A 22,379-nucleotide genomic window follows, 5' to 3' on the forward strand; every position below is an offset into this window, starting at 1 on the left:
AAAAAAATCTAAAGAAATAAAAGTTTATCAAAATGTTGACAAAATTCTCTATAGAAATAAAATGTTGAGATAATTTTCTATATAAATTTTTACAAAATTTTCTATAGAAATAAAATTTTGACAAAATTTTCTATAGAAATAAATTTTGACCAAATTTTCTATAGAAATAAAATCTTGACAAAATTTTCTATAGAAATAAAATTTTGACACAATTTTCTATAGAAATAGAATTTTAAAATAATATTCTTAAGCAACAAAATTTTGTCAAAATTTTGACAAAATTCTCTATAGAAATAAAATGTTGAGATATTTTCTATATAAATTTTGACAAAATTTTTTATAGAAATAAAATTTTGACAAATTTTTCTATAGAAATAAAATTTTGACACAATTATCTATAAAAATACAATTTTGACAAAAATTTTTATAGAAATAAAATTTTTATAAAATTTGCTATAGAAATAGAATTCTGACAAAATTTTCTATATTATAGAAATAAAAATTTGGACAAAATTTTCTAGAGAAATAAAAATTTGAAAAAAATGTCTATAGAAACAGAATTTTATCAAAATTTTTTATAGAAACAAAATTTTGACAAAATTTTCTATAGAAATAAAATATTGACAAAATTTTCTATAGAAATAAAATTTCGACAAAATAGTCAATAGAAATATAATTTTTAAAAAATTTTGTATAGAAATAAAATTTTCTACAGAAATAAAATTCTGACAAAATTTTCTATTGAAATAAAAATTTGGACAAAATTTTCTATAGAAGTAAAAATTTGAAACAAAAGTCTATAGAAATAGAATTTTGACAAATGTTGTATAGAAATAAAATTTTGAAAAAATTTTCTATAGAAATAAAATGTTGAGAAAATTTTCTATATAAATTTTGACAACATTTTCTATAGAAATAAAATTTTGACAAAATTTTCTATAGAAATAAAATTTTCTACAGAAATAAAATTATTTTTTAGAAATAAAATTTTGACATAATTTTCTACGGAAATAAAATTTGGACAAAACTTTCTATAGAAATAAAATTTTGACAATATTTTCTATAGAAATAAAATTTTGACATAATTTTCCATAGAAATAAAATTTTGACAAAATTTTCTATAGAAATAAAATTTTGCCAAAATTTTCTATGCAAATAAAATTTTGACTAAATTTTCTATAGAAATAAAATTTTGAAAACAATCCTATAGAAATAAAATTTTGTCAAAATTTTGACAAAATTCTCTATAGAAATAAAATGTTGACATAATTTTCTATATAAATTTTGACAAAATTTTCTATAGAAATAAAATTCTGACAAAATTTTCTATAGAAATAAAATGTTGACAAAATTTTCGTTAGAAATAAAATTATGATAAGTTTTTTTAGAAATAAAATTTTGACAAAATTTTCTATAGAAATAAAATTTTGACAAAATTTTCTATAAAAATAAAATTTTGACAAAATTCTCTATAGAAATAAAATTTTGACAAAAAATTTTATAGAAATAAAATTTTTATAAAATATTCTATAGAAATAAAATTCTGACAAAATTTTTTATGTTATGGAAATAAAAATTTGAACAAAATTTTCGGGAGAAATAAAAATTTGAAAAAAATGTCTATAGAAACAGAATTTTAACAAAATTTTCTATAGAAATAAAATTTTGACAAAATTTTCTATAGAAATAAAATTTTCTACAGAAATAAAGTTATTTTTTAGAAATAAAATTTTGACATAATTTTCTACAGAAATAAAATTTGGACAAAATTTTCTATAGAAATAAAATTTTGTCAATATATTCTATAGAAATAAAAAATAGAAACAAAATTTTCTATAGAAATAAAATTTTGGCAAAATTTTCTATGCAAATAAAATTTTGACAAAATTTTCTATAGAAATAGAATTTTAAAAAACAATTCTATAGAAATAAAATTTTGTCAAAATTTTGACAAAATTCTCTATAGCAATAAAATGTTGAGATAATTTTCTATATAAATTTTGACAAAATTTTCTATAGACATAAAATTTTGACAAAATTTTCTATAGAAATAAAATGTTGACAAAATTTTCTTTAGAAATAAAATTATGATAAATTTTTTTAGAAATAAAATTTTGACAAAATTTTTTATAGAAATAAAATTTTGACAAAATTTTCCATAGAAATAAAATTTTGACAAAAATTTTTATAGAAATAAAATTTTTATAAAATTTTCTATAGAAATAGAATTCTGACAAAATTTTCTATGTTATAGAAATAAAAATTTGGACAAAATTTTCGAGAGAAATACAAATTTGAAAAAATGTCTATAGAAACAGAATTTTAACAAAATTTTCTATAGAAATAAAATTTTGACAAAATTTTCTATAGAAATAAAATTTTGACAAAATTTTCTATAGAAATAAAATTTTGACAAAATAGTCAATAGAAATATAATTTTTACAAAATTTTCTATAGAAATAAATTTTTTATAAAATTTTCTATAGAAATAGAATTCTGGCAAAATTTTCTATAGAAATAAAATTTGGACAAAATTTTCTATAGAAATAAAAATTTGAAAAAATGTCTATAGAAATAGAATTTTGACAAAATGTTGTATAGAAATAAAATTTTGACAAAATTTTCTATAGAAATAAAATGTTGAGATAATTTTTTATATAAATTTTGACAACATTTTCTATAGAAATAAAATTTTCACAAAATTTTCTATAGAAATAAAATTTTGTATAGAAATAAAGTTATGACAAAAATTTTTTAGAAATAAAATTTTGACACAATTTTCTACAGAAATAAAATTTGGACAAAATTTTCTATAGAAATAAAATTTTGGTAAAATTGCCTATAGAAATAGAATTTTGACAAAATTTCTTATAAAGTAAAATTTTGTTAGAATAGATTAAACCGATTTATCAAAAAATTCCCAAATTTATGGAAATTTGCCACAAAATCCCCATTCATGAAAAAATATCCCCAATTTGGGGGAAAATCTCTAATACTGGCAACAATGCTGATACTCATCATTTTCGGCGCAAGTCTTTATAATCCTAAAATACTACTAGATTTCCAAATTCTATATGGGAGCTATACCAAAACATGGACCTCATACTCACCATTTTCGGCACACCTCTTTATGGTCCTACCATACCTCTAGATTTCCAATTTCATGCAATTTGGATAAAAACCTACGGATTCTAGAAGCCCAAGAAGTAAAATCGGGAGATTGGTCTATATGGGGTTATACAAAAGCATGGACCGATACACATCATTTTCGGCACACCAAATATCCAAATTTCAGGACTATAGCTCCATTATTGAAGGTTGTGGCGTGATTACAACAGACAGACGGACATGGCTATATCCCCCTGATCAAGAATATATATACTTATGTAGTAGGAAATCGATATTTCGATGTGTTACAAACGACAAACTTATAATAACCCCATTAATATTCTATGGTGGAGGGTATAAAAATGGAGGAGACCAATATCAATATGATTATTGGTTGTTGAAACTGTAAATCACACTGCGAAATGATAGAGCCTGTTGATGTTTTGTTCTAAGACTCTTCTCGCTCGTTGACTGCAGATGTCCCAACGACGGATAAATCATTATTTATACTAAACTTTGATTTGTACGACTTTTTTGGAATTTTATAGTCCGATCTCAATAGACGAATGGTCATCGCTAGACCAAACCAAAATCCGAAGATGATTATTGCGTTTTTTTCTAGTTCTTATACCACTGTGCCTTCACATTCAGTATATGTAGACGAATAAAAACGAATGGTATATTTTTGATGTATTTCGAGGTGTTAGATAATGGTATCCTTTAGCTAATTGGATTGTGCTCTTTCTCAGCAATGCTTCCGGTACAATCTCGCTACCCATAACACATATCATATTTGCAGTGACGAAGGGAGGTCTGCCAGCTCATGTGGAGTTAATACCGGAAGGATATTTGTTGCCACTGAGCGTGTTTGTGTATGTGTTGGCTATGACATTAACTCCAGTGAAATGGGATGCTGTTGAAATCCAATAATGGTAAGGCTTTACTACGATGTTTAATTGTGCTGTAGTGTAAGAGTATTTGCCATAGTTTTACTTTTTATTTTAAATGAAAACAACAACTTTATTAGCTCTTTGATGTTGAAGTTGAATGACTTTAGTAGACAAACATAAAGTATTTGAATACTTTAAGATGAGTTTTAGTGGTTATCGAGTAATTTAGAATTAAGCGTATAACTATAATGTTAGGTTCGAGGTTCTAAATTGTAAGATGATGTGCGTATAATAAGTTTGTCATTTAATTGGAAACATTTGAAAATTTTAATTTTTTTTGCAGCATACAAGTTGTAGATCATGGTAATAATGTCAAACGCTAAATTTCTTGTTATTTTTCCAGGCAAGCCCAATTCAGGATTGATTATTTTGGTACATACTTTTATATCGATGAATTCTTACATAACCATATATAGACCGAATTTTCCATTTTACTTATTTACTGTACTGAAACAAATAAGGAAAACCCAAAGTAGGGCGGAGCGGACTATATTAATATTTGGCCAAACCAGATATGCAAAAGTAGTAGGCTTAACTTAATTTTAACCGATTCTGTCGGTATTCTGGCCATATTAACCTAAATCGGAAGTATATAGGGGCCTTATCTAAATTTGAGCCGAATTGGATCAAATTCGGCAGAAACTCTTTAAATCTCGTAGCTAAAATATGGGTTTTCCAATCATATTTGGCACCATCGAACCATTAGCGCAGCTAGACAATTTTCCTAGGGGGGGGGGTGGCTATAACCTCCCTAGCAAAAAATTAATAGACTGATGTTATAGGTTCAATTAATGTTTTATTTTATAAAAATGAATAAAAAATCAGAATTCAATATAACTAGAAAATTAATTTATAAAAAAAAAAAACAAGTATATACAGCACTAAGTTCGGCCGGGCCGAATCTTAAATACCCACCACCATGAACCAAATATTAGGGTTTCCTTTGAAATTTCAGGAGGGCTTGAGGACACTTCCCGAAGATAAATTTAAAGATATCCCTCTATGAGGACCATATCAGATTCTGGATTTATAAGAACCATTTTTGTTAGAGTGTTAGAGGAATCATTAACATCTCTTGTAAGTGTGCAAGAAAATTATAAAATAACATCTTGATTTGAAATCTTTAATCTGTAGAAGTAAAATCTGGAAATGTGAAGCAATTTTCATGATCAGTGCGCCTTCTACATCATCAAGAAGTGAAGTCGGTCTATATGGAGGCATTACAAATGGACCGATAAAACTTAATCCGATACACGTTTTTGTGAGCCTAAAATACCAGAATATTTACAATTTCAGGCAAATCAGATAAAACCTACGGTTTCTAGAAACCCAAGGAGTTAAATCGTTCTTATGGGGCTATACCAAAATATGAACCGATATTCACCGTTTTCGGCACACCTCTTTATGACCCGAAAATACCTATAGATTTTCAATTTCTGGCAAATTGGATAAAAACTTCGGATTCTAGAAGTCCAAGAAGTAAAATCGGGAAATCGGTCTATATGGGGGCTATACAAAAATATGGACTGATACTCACCATTTTTGGCACACCTCTTTATGGTCATAAAATACCTCTAGATTTCAAATTTCAGGCAAATCGGATTAAAGCTACCATTTCTATAAGCCCAAGACCCCCAAATTGGGAGGTCGGTTTATATGGGGACCATACCAAAACATGGACCGATACTCACAATTTTTGGCACACGTATTTGTGGTCCTACAATACCTCTAGATTTCCAATTTCAGGTAAATTGAATAAAAACTGCGGTTTCTATAAAACCAAGAAGTAAAATCGGGAAATCGGTCTATATGGGGGCTATACCAAAATATGGACCGATACTCACCATTTTCGGCACACCTCTTTATGGTCCTATAATACCTCTAGATTTCCAATTTCAGGCAAATTTGATAAAAACTGCGGTTTCTATAAGCCCAAGAAGTAAAATCGGGAGATCGGTCTATATGGGGGCTATACCAAAATATTGACCGATACTCACAATTTTTAGCACACGTATTTGTGGTCCTACAATACCTCTAGATTTCCAATTTCAGGTAAATTGAATAAAAAGTGCGGTTTCTATAAGCCCAGGAAGTAAAATCGGGAGATCGGTCTATATGGGGGCTATACCAAAACATGGACCGATACTCACCATTTTTGGCACACCTCTTTATGGTCGTAAAATACCTCTTGATTTCAAATTTCAGGCAAATTGGATAAAAACTTCGATTTCTATAAGCCCAAGACCCCAAATCGGGAGGTCGGTTTATATGGGGACTATATCAAAACCTGGACCGATATAGCCCATCTTCGAACTTGACCTGCCTGCAGACAAAAGACGAGTTTGTGCAAAATTTCAGCACGATTGCTTCATTATTGAAGACTGTAGCGTGATTACAACAGACAGACAGACAGACGGACACACGGACATCGTTATATCGTCTTAGAATTTCTCCCCGATCAAGAATATATATACTTTATATAGTCGGAAATCGATATTTCGATGTGTTACAAACGGAATGACAAACTTATTATACCCCCGTCACCATTCTATGGTGGTGGGTATAACAACTAAAAACTCCACACTTTTTCCCAGCAAAAAAAAAATTGGGTGTTTTTCTTAACCCATTCCCTGCTCCACACTGTGGAACAGGGTATTATAAGTTAGTGCATATGTTTGCAACACCCAGAAGGAGACGAGATAGACACATGGTGTCTTTGGCAAAAATGCTAAGGGTGGGCTCCTGAGTCGATATAGCCATGTCCGTCTGTCCGTGAACACATTTTTGTAATCAAAGTCTAGGTCGTAGTTTTAGTCCAATCGACTTGAAATTTGGCACAAGTATGTGTTTTGGCTCAGAATAGATCCCTATTGATTTTGGAAGAAATCGGTTCAGATTTAGATATAGCTCCCATATATATATTTCGCCCGATATGGACTTATATGGCCCCAGAAGCCAGAGTTTTAACCTAATTTGCTTAAAATTTTGCACAAGAAGAACAATTAGTACTATAGTCAAGTGTGCCAAATTTTATTGAAATCGGTTCAGATTTAGATATAGCTCCCATATATATCTTTCGCCCGATATGGACTAATACGGTCCCAGAAGCCAGAGTTTTACGCCAATTTGGTTGAAATTTTGCATAGGGAGTACAATTAGTACTGTAGTCAAGTGTGCCAAATTTTATTGAAATCGTTCAGATTTAGATATAGCTCCCATATATATCGTTCGCCCGATTTACACTCATATGACCACAGAGGCCAATTTTTATACCCTGCGCCACACTGTGGAACAGGGTATTATAAGTTAGTGCATATGTTTGTAACACCCAGAAGGAGACGAGATAGACACATGGTGTCTTTGGCAATAATGCTCGGGGTGGTTCCCTGAGTTGATATAACCATGTCCGTCTGTCTCTCAACACATTTTTGTGATCAAAGTCTAGGTCGCAGTTTAAGTCCAATCGACTTAAAATTTGGCACATGTTCCTCTTTTGGATCAGAATAGAACCCTATTGATTTTGAAAGAAATCGGTTCAGATTTAGATATAGCTCCCATCTATATCTTTCGCCCGATATGCACTTATATGGATCCAGAAGCTAGAGTTTTATCCCGATTTGCTTGAAATTTTGCACGAGGAGTACAATTGGTAGTATAGTCGAACGTGCAAAATTTGATTGAAATCGGTTCAGATGTAGATATAACTCCCATATATATCTTTTGCCCGATATGGACTTATATGGCCCCAGAAGCCAGAGTTTAGGCCCAATTTGGTTGAAATTTTGCACATGGAGTACAATTAGTAATGTAGTCAAGTGTGCTGAATTTTATTGAAATCGGTTCAGATTTAGATATAGCTCCCATATATATCTTTCGCCCGATATGGACTACTATGGTCCTAGAAGCCAGAGGTTTGGCCCAATTTGGTTGAAATTTTGCACAGGGAGTACAATTAGTACTGTAGTCTAGTGTGCCAAATTTTATTGAAATCGGTTCAGATTTAGATATAGCTCCCATATATAGCTTTCGCCCGATTTACACTCATATGACCACAGAGGCCAATTTTTTACTGCCATTTAATTTTGCAAAGGGAGTATAATAAGCATTGTTGCTATGTGTGCCAAATTTGGTTGAAATTGGTTCAGATTTAGGTATAGCTCCCATATATCTTATGTTTTTCTGATTTCGACAAAAATGTTCAAAATACGAACATTTCCCTTTTAAAATTGCCTCTGCTTAGTCGAAAAGTTGTAAAAATTACTCTAATTTTAGGATGGGGTGTATGTTATTTCTCACAAAAATGCCATATTTTTTTAGAGATTGCATGGTCTTTTTCGCTACCAAAAATCACTTTACTGTTTTCACAATTTTTAGTCCTAATTTTTCATTAACAATTTTTTTCTCTTTTTTTTTTAATGGGAAAAGTTCTATTTCTTTTGTTGCCTGCTACCAAACAACAGCAATTGTTTGGCAAAAGTTTAACCAAAAGTTGCAGTTAAGAAGCAAAAAAAAGAAGAAATCTGAAATAAATACAAGATACAAAAAACAATATAAACACATATAGCCAAACTATGTACTATGTATAGTAGCGTTGCAAATAGATAACGAGCGATGGAAGGATGAACGAAAATGGGCCACAATGGCAATCAGATACAAAATAATCTTTGTTGTTTTTAATGTTGGGCCATTTGTATTAATTAGTCGGAATAGAGTTGTTCAAAAGTTTTTCTGTCGATTCTTTGGTCCTCTGGCATTATGCTGCTGTTGTTGTCGTTTTGTTTTTCTCTGCTTCTTCGATTTTCCAAAACTTTAGTTTCAGTTATTTTATTTTAATGATAAACAATGGGCTATTGCTGCATTGGACAGTTAGTATGGGAGTCTGCTATAGAAATTTGAATTGATGATGCAGCAGAAAATTGTGGCAAAAAATAAAAATTAAAAAACAAAATACCTTTAAATTGGTTTTTTTTCCTGGGATGGTATGCAAACTACATATTTACAACTTTTCTCGTATTAAAACTTATTAAGCTTATTAAGGAAGCGAGTTTATAAATTGTGTGATATTGTGTAAATTTTTTGTTTTAATCAAAATAATCAAGTTTTGGTCTACCGAACCCTAGGTATTCTGCGCTAGAGATGGTATTTAGGAATATGGTAGGCATATTATTACCTAGAAAGCCCATGGTAAAAATATGCCAACCATATTCCTAAATACCATCTATAGCGCAGAATAGTGGTGGATCTAAAAAATTAAAAAAAAAAACAAGTAAGGAAAGTCTAAAGTCGGGCGGGGCCGACTATATTATACCCTGCACCACTTTGTAGATCTAAATTTTCGATACCATATCATATCCGCCATATGTTTTGGGGGCTATATAAAGGGTGATTCTTTTGAGGTTAGGATTTTCATGCATTAGTATTTGACAGATCACGTGGGATTTCAGACATGGTGTCAAAGAGAAAGATGCTCAGTATGCTTTGACATTTCATCATGAATAGCCGAACGATCTGCCACAACGTCGAATTTTCAGTGAATGGGCCCTAGAAAAGTTGGCAGAAAATCCGCTTTTTTATCGACAAATTTTGTTCAGCGATGAGGCTCATTTCTGGTTGAATGGCTACGTAAATAAGCAAAATTGCCGCATTTGGAGTGAAGAGCAACCAGAAGCCGTTCAAGAACTGCCCATGCATCTCGAAAAATGCACTGTTTGGTGTGGTTTGTACGCTGGTGGAATCATTGGACCGTATTTTTTCAAAGATGCTGTTGGACGCAACGTTACGGTGAATGGCGATCGCTATCGTTCGATGCTAACAAACTTTTTGTTGCCAAAAATGGAAGAACTGAACTTGGTTGACATGTGGTTTCAACAAGATGGCGCTACATGCCACACAGCTCGCGATTCTATGGCCATTTTGAGGGAAAACTTCGGAGAACAATTCATCTCAAGAAATGGACCGGTAAGTTGGCCACCAAGATCATGCGATTTGACGCCTTTAGACTATTTTTTGTGGGGCTACGTCAAGTCTAAAGTCTACAGAAATAAGCCAGCAACTATTCCAGCTTTGGAAGACAACATTTCCGAAGAAATTCGGGCTATTCCGGCCGAAATGCTCGAAAAAGTTGCCCAAAATTGGACTTTCCGAATGGACCACCTAAGACGCAGCCGCGGTCAACATTTAAATGAAATTATCTTCAAAAAGTAAATGTCATGGACCAATCTAACGTTTCAAATAAAGAACCGATGAGATTTTGCAAATTTTATGCGTTTTTTTTTAAAAAAAAGTTATCAAGCTCTTAACAAATCACCCTTTATAAAGGTTTGTCCCAAATACATACATTTAAATATCACTCGATCAGGACAGAATTTGATAGACTTCTACAAAATCTTTAGACTCAAAATTTAAGTCGGCTAAAGCACTAGGGTGGAACACAATGTTAGTAAAAAAACTATGCGAAACATTTAAATCTGAAGGAATTTTAAGGAAACTTCGCAAAAGTTTATTTACGATTTATCGCTCGATATATATGTATTAGAAGTTTAGGAAAATTAGAGTCATTTTTACATCTTTTCGACTAAGCAATGGCGATTTTACAAGGAAAATGTTGATATTTTGACCATTTTTGTCGAAATCAGAAAAACATATATATGGGAGCTATATCTAAATCTGAACCGATTTCAACCAAATTTGGCACGCATAGCTACAATGGTAATTCTACTCCCTGTGCAAAATTTCAAATAAATCGGAGTTAAAAATTCGCCTCTGTGGTCATATGAGTGTAAATCGGGCGAAAGCTATATATGGGAGATATATCTAAATCTGAACAGATTTCAACCAAATTTGGCACGCATAGCTACAATGCTAATTCTACTACCTGTGCAAAATTTCAACTAAATCGGAGCAAAACATTGGCCTCTGTGGTCGTATGAGTGTAAATCGGGCGAAAGCTATATATGGGAGCTACATCTAAATCTGAACCGATTTCAACCAACTTTGGCACGAATAGCAACCATGCTAATTCTGCTCCCTGTGCAAAATTTCAACTAAATCGGAGTTAAAAATTGGCCTCTGTGGTCATATGAGTGTAAATCGGGCGAAAGCTATATATGGGAGATATATCTAAATCTGAACCGATTTCAACCAAATTTTGCTAATTCTACTCCCTGTGCAAAATTTCAATTAAATCAGAGTAAAAGATTGGCCACTGAGGTCATATGAATATAAATCGGGCGAACGATATATATGGGAGCTATATATAAACCTGAACCGATTTCAACCAAATTTGCCACGCATAGCTACAATGCTAATTCTGGTCCCTGTGCAAAATTTCAACTAAATCGGAGTTAAAAATTCGCCTCTGTGGTCATATGAGTGTAAATCGGGCGAAAGCTATATATGGGAGCTACATCTAAATCTGAACCGATTTCAACCAAATTTGGCACGCATAGCTACAATGCTAATTCTACTCCCTGTGCAAAATTTCAACTAAATCGGAGCAAAAAATTGGCCTCTGTGGTCATATGAGTGTAAATCGGGCGAAAGCTATATATGGGAGATATATCTAAATCTGAACCGATTTCAACCAAATTTTGCTAATTCTACTCCCTGTGCAAAATTTCAATTAAATCAGAGTAAAAGATTGGCCACTGTGGTCATATGAGTATAAATCGGGCGAACGATATATATGGGAGCTATATCTAAATCTGAACCGATTTCAATAAAATTTAGCATACTTAACTACACTACTAATTGTACTCCTAGTGCAAAATTTCAACCAAATTGGGCTAAAACTCTGGCTTCTGGGACCGTATTAGTCCATATCGGGCGAAAGATATATATGGGAGCTATATCTAAATCTGAACCGATTTCAATAAAATTTGGCACACTTGACTCTAGTACTAATTGTTCTTCTTGTGCAAAATTTTAAGCAAAATAGGGTAAAACTCTGGTTTCTGGGGCCATATAAATCCATATCGGGCGAAATATATATATATGGGAGCTATATCTAAATCTGAACCGATTTCTTCCAAAATCAATAGGGTTCTATTCTGAGGCAAAACACATACTTGTGCCAAATTTGAATTCGATTGGTCTAAAACTGCGACCTAGACTTTGATTACAAAAATGTGTTCACGGACAGACGGACATGGCTATATCGACTCAAGAGCCCACCCTGAGCATTTTTGCCAAAGACACCATGTGTCTATCTCGTCTCCTTCTGGGTGTTGCAAACATATGCACTAACTTATAATACCCTGTTCGACAGTGTGGCGCAGGGTATAAAAATGTACAGGTATTCCAAGTACATTTAATGAAATTGAACTGTGGATATTATAAACAAGTGCATTCAATGCCTGATCTGTAAAACAAAATCATTAGCTTGCCCAATATTGCTTTAAATTATAAAGAAAATTTTGTCTGATATTTTAGTTTAGGTCAACCCAATGATACTAAAATCAAATTGCTGTATTATTGGTGGCAATATTGTAAAAAAAAATTCGGGAATTTCCGCACTTAATTCCCACGAAAGCGGAAACGAAAATATGGGAAAATCCGTTGAAATCACCCTAATTGCAATCAACTTCAGGTTGCTATCGTTTTTAAATCGCCCGTCTCAAAGCTGATAGATTTATTCCTGTGACAGTTTATTTTATTATTTGCAAGCTTACAAAAAATTATAGCTATGTTTGTTTGCTTCTCCTCACTGAAAAAAACATGCCCGGTTCCAACGATTTTGTCTTTACTCTAAAAATTTTGGTATTGATTCCGAGCCAAAGAAGCGGAGAATACAATTAAGGTTACCCAGCAAAAAAAGCCTTGCCCAAAAAGTAATGAAAATGTTCCTTTTGGATCCGGAAGTGGTGCAAAATTGACGCAGAAGCGATGAATTTAACATGGGCTTGTCATAGGACAGAAGTCCTCCATTTCAGCAGCCGTTGCAGTGAATTTGCATCACTTTTCTAGGTGTTATCCGAATTCAATGTTTTGGATGTAAATAAAAAAATTCTGTGATATTTTTGCAATTAAATAATTTTTATAATTTTTTATAATTTTTAATGGATTCTAACGCTTGTCGGAAACGTTTGACCTGAAATATTTTCAAAAATGCACAATTTTTTCAGATTGGATTTAGCATTTTTTTGAACAAAATTTAAATGATTTGTACCATTTTATGAATTCTTACTATACTAACCTATTTGAAACAAAAAAAAGTTAAAATTACCCATTAAAAGTATGAAAAAACCAAGTTATAAAAAATTCCTGGGTAGTTAAAATAAAGAACATCATTGGGAGTGCATCTTCTGGAAGTGCTTTTAAAGTTGTGCCTTTGGAAGATTTTTTTTGCTGGGTACTTTAAGACACAATTCTCTTTTAAGTATGGGTTTTGTGTACTTGCTTCTAGGAAGCAAATTTTAATTTTTTCGCTTTTCAGCTTTTTTCTTCATATGCTATCAAAGTCCTTTAAAAACGAGTTAATGAAAACTTTATTTTCCATATTAAGGGCGTTTTCGTTTCGCAAAAAATATGTTGCCCTGGTGTTACACTACTTTTTTCCTCATTGTATTTTCCCCCAAATTAAAGTGTCATTCCAATGTTATTGTTAACTAGCGTAACCCGGCCCGCTTCGCTGCGCCTTCCGAAGCGTATTTGGAGGAACATTTTGCGTTAACTTAGTCAACTATATCCTTCGTGCTGAAAACAAAGTCGAAAAGATTTCAATTCTTTTAAACAAAACGGACTACTTGATTTTTCGTTTATATGTACAAATACGGCGGGAGAGGGTGTGCCCTTTCCTCCAAATTTTTTTAATAATGTTCTGTATTCAAGTAGTTGGACAATCTTGTATATTTCTTGTGAATTTTAAGTGTGGTTTGTCAAGGAAAGGTATCCTTCTCCTCAACATATCTGAAAATTAAGCACTCTATTATAACATACAAAGAATTACTGTGTCCCATCCAATAAATCGGAAAAAGCAAAAGTAGTAAAAAATTTTACCACATTAACATTTGCTAAAATGTTGGAAAATGATGCACCCTATACTTTGGCTGCCAATTTCATGTAAATTTAAGTTCTTTACTAAAAAGTAGTCTGGCAGAAGCCTGTGCAAAAATCATAAAATTATGTACCGAGTTCCCATTTACGGACAACCCTCTACTTTCAACTTAAGAAAAAAAAACGGACAAAAGGGAACCCTCCCCCCACCTTCGCTCCACTCCGACCTGATATCGGACTATCACGTACCCTATATTAATTTCGCAACTACTCATTGGTTCCTATAAATTCTATCGAAGTAAATCGACAAAGTTTATTTCAATTTTCCCCTTCCCTAACCAGATATCGAAAAATCATATACTAATTTAAAAATCATGTATAAATTTAATCACCTCCTCCCACGTTCCCTGTAAATTTCAAGTAAATCGGCGATGTTTAAATTTTGCTCTATTGTTTTAAAGGGACGTCACTTTCCCCGATACAATATCGACAAACACCGTAGTGAATAGCACCCCTAACCTTCCCTGAAAATTCTTGAAACTTTCCTTCAAGTGTGGGGCAAGGAAGGTTGCCTCTTCGTTCATAACCTTCCCCCACTGCTTTTGTAAATTTCAAGAAAACTTAAATTTTTTTTTGCAGTTTTAGAGGAGGGCCTCCTCCCCGACCAAATGTCGAAAAGCGTATCTTTTGTAAACGTCCCAGAAAATGTCAAGCAAATTATAAGCCTAATTGTTTCTCTGCATGTACTTAAGAGAAGCGGATGTCTCCCTATGCCCTTTTATTTTTATTAAAAAATCAGGAACCTGATATAAATTTCATAACCTCACCCATTTTTTCCGTAAATTTTCAGTCGGGGGAGTTTAGTTTTGTTTTCACTGTACTTTAAAAAAAAGTCGGGCAAAGGGGTGGTCCCCCTCCCCGACCAAATATCGAAAAATAATGTAGCGGATTTTTGTCTAGATGCCAACCCCAACATTCAATGAAATTTTCAAGCAAATCGCATAATTTTGTTCCAAGTTTCAAAAAGTAGGGCAAGGGGGAGGTCCCCCTCCCCATCCACATATGAAATCATCGGGTACCCCATATTAATTCCATAACCTCATCACATGTTCTCTGTAAATCTCAGATAATTTAGAGAATTTTAGTTTTTTCACTGTACTTTAAAAAAAGTCGAACAAAGGGGAGGCCCCCCTCCGCCACCAAATATCGAAATATAAAGTAGCGGATCTTTGTCCAGATGCCAACCCCAACCTTCAATGAAAATTTCAAGCAAATCGGTCAACTTTGGTCCAAATTTCAAAAAGTCCGACAAAGGGGTCCCCCTCCGCGACCAGGTGTCAAAAAATGAGGTACCCTATTTTCACCACATGAACGCCCCCTACGATCTCTGAAAGTTTCAAGTAAATCGGTTCAGCCGTTTCGTAGCCAACTCGGACCACACAAACAAACAAAAAGTCGCTTAAGGGGAGGTACCCCCTCCCGATCAAATTTCGAAAAAAAAAAAAATTGCGAATCTTTGTCTAGGGATCACCCCCTACTATCCCTGAAAACTTCGTGCAAATCGGTCAAGTTTGGTTTAATTTTCAAAAAGTCGGACAAAGGGGAGGTTCCTCTCCGCGACCATATGTCAAAAAATGAGGTACCCTATTTTCAGCACATGAGTGCCCCCCACGATCTCTGAAAGTTTCAAGTAAATCGGTTCAGCCGTTTTCGCGCCAACCCGGAACATACAAATAAACAAACAAACAAACAAACAAATAAACAAACATAATTTGAATTTTATATATATAGATTCATATTGTTGTGGGGGATACAGGATCCAATATCTATGATAATGTCCTTAACATTTGGCAATCAATTTCGAGAATGTTGCACATTTTTCCCCAATCGAAATCGCCATAAGACTCGAATTTCAGTAGAAATTATGCAATGTTTCAAGTAAACAATTTTCTTTAAAATAAAGTGTTGAAAAACATGTCCTATTTTTGAACGATTTTTTTGCTTTGTAGTCAAGATGCAAAAAGACAATAAATTTAAAGACAATTTCATTAAATTTAAAGAATTTTTCTGAATTATTAAAGTCATGTTGACCTTAGCCCAAACATTTTTTATACCCCCTACCATAGGATAGCTTGCAGAGCCTCTATGTTGTTGATTCGATGTAGTTTATTGAAAAACTTAAAAAGTAAAATTATAAAATTTCATATTCAAAGGTTATTTAAATCTAAGGTTACTATGTTTAAATTTTGTATGAGACCCACAGTATATTTTGGCAAAGTATATACATAGGCGGTATAATAGCAACATCAACATTCTCCCTCCTGTGAATCACTCTGATTCACCATTAGTTGTCGTAAAAACTGCCAATTTTGATACGGGTCGCCGTTTCACTCCAGAAATAGTTTTGATTTCGGCAAATCTGATTTGTCCATCCTTAGCAGGGAAAACTTTTATTATACGTCCTTTTAACCATTGTCTCCTTGGAACAGAGCTTTCCAGAATGAGTACAAGATCACCAATTTTTATTGGATCCGTTTTATTTCTCCATTTGGTCATGCGAATCAGCTGTGGAAGATATTCTGTGATCCACCTTTTCCATAAACGATCTTTCAAATTTTGGGAAATTTTCCATTGCTTGCGGAGACACAACTTTTCATCTTCAGTATTCGGCGTTTGCGTTGAATTCGAACAGCCAATTAAAAAATGATTCGGAGTGAGTGGTTCATCATCTTCTGAAGAGAGGGGTATTTCGGTAAGTGGTCTTGAATTTATAATATTTTCGGCTTCAATTAAGACACTTTGCAATGTTTCGACACGTGGTACTGATTCTTTTAAAGTCTTCTGAAGCAACCTTTTTATGATCTGAATGAGTCTTTCCCATACTCCACCTGAGCTGGGGTTCTCTGGACAGTTGAAAAGCCATTCTATTTGTCGGTTGGATGTTTCCTTTAAAATGTCATCTTCATTAATAAGGCGGTCCTCTTTTTTTAAAAACTTTTGTACTCCAATAAAATTTGTGCCATTATCGCTACGAATCCTTAGAGGCGTTCCTCGGCGATTGATGAAATTTCTTAAGCATAGTATAAACGCGTCTGTCGATAAATCGTGAGCGAGTTCAATATGAGCGGCCCTTATGGTTAGGCAGGTGAAGACCACTACCCATCTTTTTTCCTTGCGGCGACCAATTGCTACGTCGAAAGGACCACACAGATCGACACCCGTATAAGTAAATGGCCTTACAAAAGGCGTTATTCGGTCTTCGGGGAATTGTCCCATTTGCGGAATTTTCGGCTGAATTGAATCTAATTTACATTTATAGCACTTACGTTTTGCTTTGTTGTACAATGTTTTAATGTTAGGAATCCAATAATTTTGTCGAAGTTCATTTATTGTCAAGTTTTTATTTTGATGGTAATTTTTGTTATGGTAGTGAGCCATTATTAATTCAGAAACCCAGTGATTCTGCGGTAAAATTATCGGTCTTCTTGCATCGAAGGGTAAGTACAAAGCTTCATCTAATCTCCCACTAATGCGGATGAGACCATCTTGGTCCAAGTAGGGTGCTAGGCTATGTAAGGGACTACTTTTTGAAATTGTCGATCCTTTATATAGAGTTTTCAACTCATCTTTGAAACATTCAGATTGAACCAATTTACAAATGGTTTTACCCGCCTTTTCTATTTCATCGCCATTCAAAGTCCTTGAGCTTCTTGTAGTCATCTTGGCAAAGCGCAATACCCAAGCAACGCTTCTCTTTAGTTTAGTATATGATGAAAATCTTTCATATTCAATAAACGATTTGTCTTGAGCTGTTGACAAATGAAAACTGGCACATATTTCATCTACCATAGCATTCTTTGATAAAATTATCTCTTGTTTTGGCCAACATGATTCATTTTCCCTTAAAAAGGTTCGGCCACTAATCCATATATTGTTCTTTAATAGCTTTGGAGGAAAAACAGTTCGTGTTCCAGCGTCAGCCGGATTTTGTTGGGTAGGTACATACCTCCATTGTGAACACTTTGTTGAATTTAAAATTTCGGCAACTCTGTGACTCACAAATGCCTTGAAACGTCTTTCCTTTGAATTCAACCATTGTAGCACCGTTTGAGAGTCCGACCAAAAGAATACCTTAGAAATATGAATGTCATGATTATTAATTATAACTTGACTTAACCTTGTTCCTAACACCGCAGCTTGGAGTTCTAACCGAGGGATGCTTAATAATTTGATTGGTGCGCATCTTGTTTTTCCGATGACAAATGATACATTTTCTTGTATTTTAAAATAGCATACGGCAGAAAATGCTTCTTGACTTGCATCTACGAAAACGTGTAGTTGGACCTCTTGTTCGAAAAATGTTGGAGACAAACACCGATTTATTTTAAAATCTTTCAATTTTTCAAATTCCTTCCACCAACTATACCACTTCTTGTGTAGTTCCTTTGGTATTGCTTCGTCCCATCCAATTTTATACTTCCATGTTTGTTGCACAAGGCTTTTAGAATATAAAAGAAAATCGGCTATTAAACCAAATGGATCAAAAACTGCCATAGCTACCTTTAAAAGTTCGCGTTTTGTTGGAACCCTCACACCATAGAAAACATCTTCAGCTAGATTGTGAAATTTTGTTTTGAATTCAAAAACGTCTTCTGTCTTATTCCAGTACATTCCTAATATTTTATCAGCGGATGCTTGTTTCTCCATATTTACATTCTTACTTTCGTCACCACATGGACCAAGATTCATCCTGTTTTCCAAAGCACCACTGTTTGACACAAATCCTCTTAATTCAAATCCAGCTCTTGCGTGGACTGTAACGACCTTCTCACAAACTTCAATTGCCTCAGTTTCAGTTTTGAAGCTAGCTACGAAGTCATCCACGTAATGCTTTTCAATTATAGCAGCAGCATCTGGATATATTTCGGCAAATTCAGTAGCATTACGATTTTTTATGTACTCTGCACAACAAGGCGAGGATATGGCACCAAATATCATGGAGACCATAGCATAATGCCCTACAGGCATGTTGCTCTCACCATTTCTCCACAAAAATCTCTGAGAGTGTTGATCTTCTTTACGTATCTTTATTTGTGAAAACATCTCCCGAATATCTGCTGCTACTGCGATTTTACCTTGACGAAATTTCAATAATATACCAAGAAGAGATTTTGCTTGTTCCGGTCCTTTCAACAGAAGATCATTTAGTGAAATACCTCCGACCTTTGCGGAAGCATCGAAAACTACTCTTAGTTTTTGTGGTTTATTCGGGTTGATTACTCCAAAATGTGGTAGATACCACACTGGATGACGAGTTTCAACAATTTCTTCCTCACTCAACTTTCGTGCATATCCCTTTTCAATATATTTTTCAATTTCCACCTTGTACTTTACAGCGAACTCAGCATTTTGAAACATTTTCTTCTCGATTGTCAAAAGACGTTTCAGTGCCATTTCAAATGAATTTGGCATCTCAGGTGGATATTTCTTCCATAATAGTCCAATCTCAAAGCGATTGCCAATTCGTTTTGTAGTTCTATCCATAATTTCTTTGGCGATTTGATCATTATCAGATAACAGCGGACTTATTCCAGGGCACGTACCGAAATTTTCATTTGAAATATATTCTTGAACAATATTATGCAGTGTTCCATCCTTCATATGTAAAACCGTTGGTTTATCACAGACATATCCTGTGCCACCATATACAAACCAACCCAATTTACACTGCATAGCTACTAAATTGTCAGATTCGTTAACATCGAAAGGTGTACCTAGAAACGTATTATCTAGTCCTAGAAGGATTACGGGAGTCGCATCCACATAATCTTCAATAGGCAACGTAGAGAATTTAGGATGTTGAGATTTCGAAAATGATTGTGTAGGTAAATTCAATTCCTTCACAGTATGTAGGTTTTTTAATGAAAATTTATCCGACTGTCTTTGGGTTCCTTCAATCTGGCAGTTTACAAGGAAGGACTTTTCGGTTACCACCTTATCTCCATACCATTGCAAAATTAAATCGGTGTATTTACCTTTTAATCCCAAAGATTTAGCTGTGTCTTCTTTAATCAATGAAATAGACGATCCTTCGTCAAACATTGCATACGCATTTAAACTTCCTGAAGGACCGTGCAGCTTAACAGGCAAAACTTTAAAGAGCTTGCTCTGCTGAATTTGTGGTTGTCTACAATTTAACATTTGTGTTGAAGATGTCGGCTGTGTTTTACCTTCGTGAAGTAATCTATTATGAAATCGTTGGCATCCATTCAATCCACACACCCTTTTAAAACGACATCCTGATGATCCATGTCCTTTATGCAAACAACAAAAACATAATTTTGAAGCCTTTACCTTTTCTAATCTCTCCGATACTGACATTTCTTCAATAAATGTTTTGCATTGGGATATGGAATGAACTTCTTTACAAATTTCACATTTTGGTTTCAAATTCTGGGTCTTGTTAACAACCATCATCTTGTTAGGGTTTTGATCCTGTGTTGACGAACTGCATGACATCATACTTACAACTCTGGCTAAGTTACCAAGCCAATCACAAAAAATTTCGACCGTAGGAAATGGTTTTATGCCTGTAGCCACTTTCGCCCATTCGAATTGTTGGTCCAATGGGAGTTTTGAAACCATTTCTTCAAGCAACGTAGTACTTATCAAGTGATGTTGACAATCGGCGGAGTTTAAAAAGGCAACTACGTTTCTTACCGCTGTAGAAAACTGCACAATTTATTGCATATTTTTTCTAGAAATAGTAGGAAATTGTTTTATTTTCAAAACTTGAGAACGTACCAAAATATCTGGTCGCCCAAATCGAAATTCTAATTCTTCTATAACTTTTGGGACGTCATTCGGAAATATTAACATTGAAGCGACTGCTTCCTTAGCGGGTCCAGAAAGACATTTCTGAAGCCGCATCAAATTATGGCGATTGCTGTATCGAAAGAATTCAGTGGTATCCTTAAAGTTGGCAATAAACAACGGCCATTCATTTGCATTTCCCGAAAATGGGGGTAAATCGTACAGCTTACCCATTGTATCAGCATATACAGCTTGCGTTTGTGGAGGTTGATGAAACGTTTGTTGGGCATTTTCCCAACAATTCACAATTGGGGCTTCTTCTCCTCCAGAAGCTTCATTGGCATATTGTGATGATATTCCATTTCTTTCAGAACTTACGTTTGCAGTAGATGAAATCCGAACTTGAATTTCTTCCATTTGTTTTTTTAAGCTATTAATATCCGTACGGCTTTCCACCACTGCTCTCGTCAAATCCTTGAGACCATCAACTATGCCCCATATTTGCGCTTCCATAGATGGGTTTGCTTCTATCATTGTTGTATTTAATGGATCTGCGTCCGCGTTAATTGGTGACTCAGAATTTCCCTTTGAACGTAATTCGTAGCCTGGCATGGCAATATCCAGTATATCCACACAAATTTCCAATCAAATTACCATAAAATGTATGTGTCCACATCCAATTGTGGAACCTTTTGGCAAAACTCAAAAAAAGAGAATGATGATAAAACAGCTATACCAAATGTCCAAGCTTCCAATTCTTGAACGAAAATGCTCCAATATCCGCACAAATTTACGGAAAAAAATCTGGCACAATCCAGAAAATCAAATACTTATGGGCAAAAAATTTAAAACTGTTGTTGATTCGATGTAGTTTATTGAAAAACTTAAAAAGTAAAATTATAAAATTTCATATTCAAAGGTTATTTAAATCTAAGGTTACTATGTTTAAATTTTGTATGAGACCCACAGTATATTTTGGCAAAGTATATACATAGGCGGTATAATAGCAACATCAACACTCTAAGAGAAGCAAATTTCATCCGATCCGGCTGAAATTTGGTACATGGTTTTCGTATATGGTCTCTATCCACAATGCAAAAAGTGGTCCACATCGGTCCATAATTATATATAGCCCCCATATAAACCGATCCCCCGATTTGGCTTGCGAAGCCTCTATGAGAAGAAAATTTCATCCGATTCGGTTGAAATTTGGTAGGTGATGTTAGTACATGATATTTAACAACCATGCCATAAGTGGTCCATATCAGTCCATAATCATATATAGCCCCCATATAAACCGATCCCGTGCAAAATTCCATATTGATTCGTAATTATTTGTAGACTTACCTATACATTCTTTTTTATACCCACCACCATAAAATGGTGACGGGGGTATAATAAGTTTGTCATTCCGTTTGTAACACATCGAAATATCGATTTCCGACTATATAAAGTATATATATATTCTTGATCAGGGAGAAATTCTAAGACGATATAAGTATGTCCGTCTGTCCG

General features: G+C 33.7%; 1 protein-coding gene across 1 annotated transcript; it reads right to left on the minus strand.

The window, feature by feature from the left end:
- Nucleotides 1-16,379: 16,379 nt before the first annotated feature.
- LOC142231178 (uncharacterized) lies at nt 16,380-21,476 on the minus strand. The gene is made up of 2 exons (XM_075301796.1): nt 20,856-21,476; nt 16,380-20,783 (listed from the first exon to the last, which is right to left on the minus strand). The coding sequence occupies exons 1-2, from the start codon at nt 21,474-21,476 to the stop codon at nt 16,380-16,382; spliced, it is 5,025 nt and encodes a 1,674-aa protein (XP_075157911.1).
- Between the last annotated feature and the right edge of the window lie 903 nt (nt 21,477-22,379).

This window comes from Haematobia irritans, chromosome 3, assembly GCF_050003625.1.
Source record: "Haematobia irritans isolate KBUSLIRL chromosome 3, ASM5000362v1, whole genome shotgun sequence".
NCBI classification, from domain to species: Eukaryota; Metazoa; Arthropoda; class Insecta; order Diptera; family Muscidae; genus Haematobia; species Haematobia irritans.

Coding starts and splice junctions, on each gene's coding strand:
- LOC142231178 (XM_075301796.1), bottom strand. CDS start 21,476: ATGCCAGGCTACGAATTACGTTCAAAGGGAAATTCTGAGTCACCAATT. Junction 20,784..20,855: donor TTGGGCGACCAGATATTTTG/GTACGTTCTCAA, acceptor TAAATTGTGCAG/TTTTCTACAGCGGTAAGAAA.